General features: G+C 35.4%; 1 protein-coding gene across 1 annotated transcript; it reads right to left on the bottom strand.

The window, feature by feature from the left end:
- Positions 1-4789: 4789 nt before the first annotated feature.
- On the bottom strand, positions 4790-6287 carry LOC123562116 (neuronal acetylcholine receptor subunit alpha-6-like). The gene is made up of 2 exons (XM_053525251.1): positions 5786-6287; positions 4790-5538 (listed from the first exon to the last, which is right to left on the bottom strand). The coding sequence occupies exons 1-2, from the start codon at positions 6285-6287 to the stop codon at positions 4790-4792; spliced, it is 1251 nt and encodes a 416-aa protein (XP_053381226.1).
- Positions 6288-6713: the final 426 nt, after the last annotated feature.

Below are 6713 nucleotides of genomic sequence, written 5' to 3'. Positions count from 1 at the left end.
CACTTGTTTATCATTATGATTTCCATCTGTAGGCAAGAGTACATAACTATTTTGGCTGAATTATGGCCCTTTTTGGACTTTGAAATTGGCTCATATATTGCCATTTAGTGCAAGACTTATCGAAATCAAAGTAATACAGGAACATTGTTTGTCTAATCTATTTATTTCTTTTGTCTGAATATCCGTGGAAATATTTTGACCCCATTCTTCAATCAATTCTTCGAATAGTCGAGCGCGCTGTCATCAGACAGCTCTTGTTATTATTATTATTATACCAGATTTATATAGCGCCCTTTTCATGATCAAATTCACGTTCAAAGGCGCTTTACATAGTTCAAATGCAGCCGCACAGGACGCATAATTCATCCTCTACTAGTACAGACACAGAGCGATCTGACCAGAGGGAAAGAGTGAAACAAAGCCCCCACAGAGAGATCAGAAATCAGATACAGGCTTGTTCGGCTAACTTAGCCTAGCTCGTTGCGAATAGACAGTCTGGTGTATAGCACTGATACGCGCAAGGATTGCCTGGATTCCTGATCAGTACACTTGCTTTCATCACAGTATGACATTTGTATCATTATATGCACTTCATTTTGGGAATAAATATGTTTAAACTAAACTAATAGTTGAAATTCCTTCTAGAAATGGAAGTTTTTAAAATTGCTATTATCCACCTTTTTTACGTTTCTTGACTGATCAACAGGCATAGAGCGAAAAAGTGCTAGAATGTTGACTTTCTCTAAGTTGAATGTGTGCTGTAACGGCAGGGTATACACATACATGAACACCACAAAACAAAACAAAACTGAAAATTCATAACACGCCGATTGTTCATAACTTCATTATTTTGCTTTCTATTCCTGTTGTAACGTTGCATGGCCATTTAATACCACAAAACCTTACCTTTTAATCAGTTTTATTTAACAGAGCAACAGTCTTCATTATTTTAAAAATAATATTTTTACATAAATAGTATCAAGTGAACGTGACCTTATCAATCTAGCCTTTCTGCAATCTCTGGTCTATCAAAATCTGTTTCAACATATTATATTCAAGTAGCAGTCGGGACCCTATGTAAAATTACGCTATCTCTTAAACATTAATACTTTGATTGAGGAAGTAAAATTGTATAAACGACCCGTTTTAACCCTTGAACTACATCTTTTGTGACAAATTTGGCAATTTAGCTAATTTGTTACATTACAAATCCCTGGTCAAGGCACCATAAAAGTGCGTTGTGACGTAGTGACCGGTGCACCTGAATTTTTCTTTAAAACACAACACTTGTATGACAGTTCTAACAATTATATTTCATACGAAGAAAAATATACAGATACTTATAAATGTTCAGTCTAATTTCACAGACATTATCAATGTTTAATTTAATGACCACAAAATATATTGAGTATGTATAGGATAATACAGGAAAACATTGCCGACACATTTTTCAACTTCCGTCAACTTAGTAATTTAACTTAGATAATTTACGGATGATTTACACCCCTTCTACAGTTTTGACAAATTTGAACATAGACCTTAACCTGTGGATTTGAAATGCTCTAACTTTGAAATCAGTACATACACATTTTTCGTTCAGATGTAAGGAAATTGACGATTTGAATACATTATATACGTCTTCTTTGGAGTTATGTTGATGAAGGCTGAACACCACTAAATCCAGCTGTTCTTTATTTCATATAAAATCCACTTACTTCATGACGGCTTTTCGACATTTTCTAGCATATCAGATTTTCAGAGACATATATTCCCGTAAAGAACTAGATCGCTACTTTACAAAAACAAAAACAAAAGGGGTGTTAACTTTTATATAAGAAAACTACTGTTCATTAATTACATACCGCTGAATTTACTACTTTTCGCTTCTTTCAGTTTCTCTTTTCGAGACATTAAATTCTTACGCCGCCATTTTTACCTAGCATACGATAGGAACATGCCGATTTGAATAGAATACAAAGTGATACATACTGAAACGCGGTAGGGTAAAAGTAAGTACGTTGCTGTCGAGAAAATGCACTAGGAAAGGGAAAAAAAGATTAGTACTGTTTATATTTGGACTACTTGTGAATAGACCAGCGGAGGCTTACATTCTATTTGGTAGTGATCAGCCTGAATTACGTTGGCTGTGACTAAATACAGAGTCGGTGCACCTGTGATATATTACAGACTCCGGTATATACCGGATTAACTAAATTTGAAAAAAAATATCTTATATGTATATATTTTGTAACCATGGTGATACTAACCCTAACCTCTAGTCAGTATATTATGCATTTGATACACTAAATGCGTGTGGACATGCAAAAAAATGAGTAATTTTGCCGTGCGCTCCAATGGATAATAATTCCGCGCCTGCGCAGAACGGCTGCACCAACTCTGCAATGAGAAACATTCAATTACGTTGCATATCACTTGTCTATATCGCGACGCACACCACTCATATGCGGCACCCGCTTATTATGCGACACCCGTTTAGTGTAACTAAAAGTATAATGGACCAGCACATAAATGATTTTATGAAAAATAAAATTCCATTTATGTTGAGTGGGCCATCACCAAGTGCTCATAATTATGCAGCTCGTATTAAGAAATATAACAACCACCAGTTGAGTTGAAAAATGAGTTTTTCCAAAAGCCATATAACACAAACATACACATATCAGACTTGAATTCAAAGATCAAATATGTTACATTTTAAAAAATATCTGGATGACTAAACCGCCACGCAGAGGTTTGTTCTGTTTGTGAAGTGCTGCAGTTAAAATACATACGCACGTATCTATATTTCTATATAAAGTAGAACGTTATCATGTCGTATGAAGATGAATGTACTTTATTACTCTTGTATTCATCCATTGTTTTGAATCTTTCACGCATGCGTAAAAGGAATGCAACAGAACGATGGTGAAAAATCGAAAGGTCAATGATAAATAGTAAAAAATTTGATGATGATATTTTTGATATATTGAAAAGTGCGATGAGGAAGGTATAAAACAATTCAAATTATTCATCACCGTTTGTTTTTTGTTTTTTTTTTTTTTTGTTTTTTTCATCATCATTGTGTCGAATTTTCATTCTTTTCTTGTTTTGGCTGAACACCACTAAATCCAGCTCTTCTTTATTTCATATAAAATTCACTTACTTTATAACGCTTTTTCGACATTTTCTAGCATATCAGATTTTCAGCGACTTATATTCCCATAAAGAACTAGATCGCTACTTTACAAAAAAGAAAAGAAAAAGGGATGTTAACTTTTATATAAGAAAACTAGAGTTCGGTAAATACAACCCGCTGAATTTACTACTTTTCGCTTCTTTCAATTTCTCATTTCGAGACATTAAATTCTTACGCCGCCATTTTTACCCAGCATGCGATAGGAACATGCCGATTTCAACAGAATGCAAAGTTTAACATACTGAAACACGGTAGGGTAAATGTAAGCACGTTGCTGTCGAAAAAAATGCACTAGGAAACGAAAAAAGATTAGTACTGTTTATATTTGGACTACTTGTGATAGACCAGCGTAGGCTTAAATTCTATTTGGTAGTGATCAGCCTTTTGGACTCACAATAAGTGATGATGGCCATAACAACACACCTTTAGTAACTGTTCAATACAAGCGGTGCAACGACCGGATAAAATTATTACTCAAAGAGGTTTGTTTATTCTGTAAAATCCAAATATCAGATTGACGAGCGCAGTACTATATACTGTCAGCATAGGTTCAAAATATTTGAAGAGTGTAGAGTGTGCATGTTCTCCAAAAGGCACACATATTTATCTATTCCTGCAACATACCGGTTTAAAAAAAAACATCTTGATATAGTAAAATATCATTTAAAGTCTATCATCTGAATCAAAAATAAAATAGTAAAAGACCGTCCTGAAGTGTAGAACACTCTAAAGTCTAAAATAATTATTATATTTGAAATATATATTAAGCCTTCAATATGATATAAGTTGGCTGCCGAAGACAGAAAAACTCTTCTAAAAGATATCTATCATTAAAGTTAGAAGTTGAAATTGTGGGTGTAGGCTACAAAAAATCTTTTTTCTCTCTATTTTGAAGAATTTTTCATTGTGACAATTCTAATAAAATACAAACTATTTTGCAGATGATACGTACCAATGAGGTTTATACGCAAGTTAAATATAAAAAAAAAACATTTGAGCCGCGCCATGTGAAAACCAACATAGTGACTTTGCGACCAGCATGGATCAAGACCAGACTGCGCAGATCCATATTGTTCGCTTTCAAAGCCTATTGCAATTACAGAAACTGTTAGCGAACAGCATGGATCCTGACCAGACTGTGCGGATGCGCAGGCTGGTCTGAATCAATGCTGGTCGCAAAGCCACTGTGTTGGTTTTTCTCACGGCGCGGCTCATTTTTGGTTCATATTGGGTTTTATTTAACAGCCGCTCCATGCTTGTTATAGCAGTGTTGCATGTATTTTAAACTGAACTTAAAAAAGTGCTTCTTCTAGTGAAAGGGGAAATCTATGTATAAAATTCCACCACAAAGTGCAGTATATATTACATTCAAGCCCACATTTGATATTTTCAAACAAATAAATTGCAACTTTAACTGTACTTTAGATATCATATAATCTTTATCACTAAATAATTGTAGCCGTTGGAATTTAGCAAATCTTAACTTCAAAATTTTCACTTACTTCTATATTTAAATACTGTTTATGCTGAACTTAAAGTCAAGTAACTTCAATATTGAAATCACTTTCTCATAAAAACTGATTTTTTTCAAGTCTACACGTGACCATCTGCTTCTACCTTACCGGTAACTTGGGTATAAACAACAAGTGAATAAGTAACATAGGTGACGAGTAAAATCACAAAACAGATTCTATCAAATGCCAGTCCGACATCTTTCCACGTGATTTCTTCTTCCGGATCTTCATTTCCGTCTCCATCACCAGGCTGTGCCTCTAGTACGGTTGTATCAGCACCCGGTTTTACGGTTACTAACGGTGCAATTTCACGATTCCTCTTCTTACAAAGACAGCCACAGGATAAGAATGTAACAATCTGTTTTAGTACGGACGAGACCTTGCCTTCTTTCTCGTAGATTTGGAGTGACAAGATGCTCATGATCATTATGACGCCGCTGTAGGACAGTAGGAAAAGCATGTAATAGAAGAGGTACGCTACAGGATCGGAACTCGCCGGAACTGAACCATTGATCATTGTCATGAAAACAACAAACGCGAGGAAAGCTGTCACCGCCACTGAAGTTCGCTCCCCTGCTGACGCTGGTATCAAGAAAACAAAACAATTCAGTGAACCCACGAGAACAACGGGGATGATTACATAGACAATCATAAACGTGTCTCGCCTTTTTATATAGACGTCATAGCGTAGCACAGAATGGTTGCCTCTGGGCGGGTACAGAATCTCGTGCTTCGAAATCTGCCACAACCTGTTACGGTGGTAGTAATCAAAGGCTATTTCTCCATCTCCTGCGCTCAAAACCATTTCATACTTAGAGAACGCCCATGCTACAAGAAATATACAAACATACAATTAACGAAAGGTATTTTATGGGCAAACAGATTTTAACAGATATTAAGACTGCAGTGAGTAAAATGTGCAGATTTACATATCAAATCAACAGATCCCATAGAATTCTTAGATTATAAAAGAAGTATGAAAATTCAATAGTGACTACTTAAGTACTACAGTTTATCTTTGGTGTAACGGTCATTGGAATTAAACTAGCAAAGCGATATAGCAAACATTACTCACCTGAAAAGTCAACCTTGCACTTTTGAACGTCAAATGGAAAGTAAAGAACATACACCGAACAGAGAAGATACAAAAGTTGCGCCGGTTCCCATGTCACAACACCATCCTCTTCTACACGTGCAAACTGTTTGTTTTCCACTTCAAACAAGTCGTAAGCGTTTAGAATATACACCTGTGGCTTCCATATTTTGTCTGGTGGGAACATGATGGAAGTTAGTCCACCGTAGTCAGAGCTGTTCCAGGCAAGACGGGAGTCTTTCCAACGCATTGTTATCATCGATGTCATATCCAATTCCCCATTCAACTCGTCAAACCTGTTGATGCTTACCAAAGAAAGCGAAAAGTTCACTGTCTGTATGACATTTAGATCCGCCGGCCTTATGTCTGTATTGTAATTTTGTTGTAAGTCTTCGTAGAGCTGGTTTTGTGTAGTAAGATTTAAGCCTCTGCTGTTACAAGCAGTCAGTATTATTACAAACAGTTGAAGCACCCGCTTAGTCATTTTTGGTGTCTCCGAGGCAGCACCAAATGCTCAAATCATGGTAACGAAGTTATGTACGCATTTATATATTGGCATCGGTGAAAAAGTAAATAAATGAAATTGACGTCGTTCTAACAAAAGCAGTTGTTACTTTTGTAAATATAAAACTTACAAAATGTTGCTATGAACAAAAGGAATATATTTATTTTATAAGCATCTGTACTCACATGTGACTTCGTCAAATCTATACTCCGTGTTTCATAATGTATCACGCGGTCCTACATGTGATTTAGTTTGCAGAAGAACTAGGCAGAACATTAAAGCTACTGTAAACCAACATTTTATAACTACGTCAATTTGTTTTATTTGTTCAAATACAGCAAACAAAGCAGTAATTTTCGAATGTTTAATAAAGATTAGAATAAACAAATTATATAAATCAAAATA

This window comes from Mercenaria mercenaria, chromosome 2 (assembly GCF_021730395.1).
Source record: "Mercenaria mercenaria strain notata chromosome 2, MADL_Memer_1, whole genome shotgun sequence".
Classification (NCBI taxonomy): Eukaryota; Metazoa; Mollusca; class Bivalvia; order Venerida; family Veneridae; genus Mercenaria; species Mercenaria mercenaria.
The sequence above is the reverse complement of the archived record's forward strand: the minus strand, read 5'-3'. Positions and strand labels throughout refer to the sequence as shown.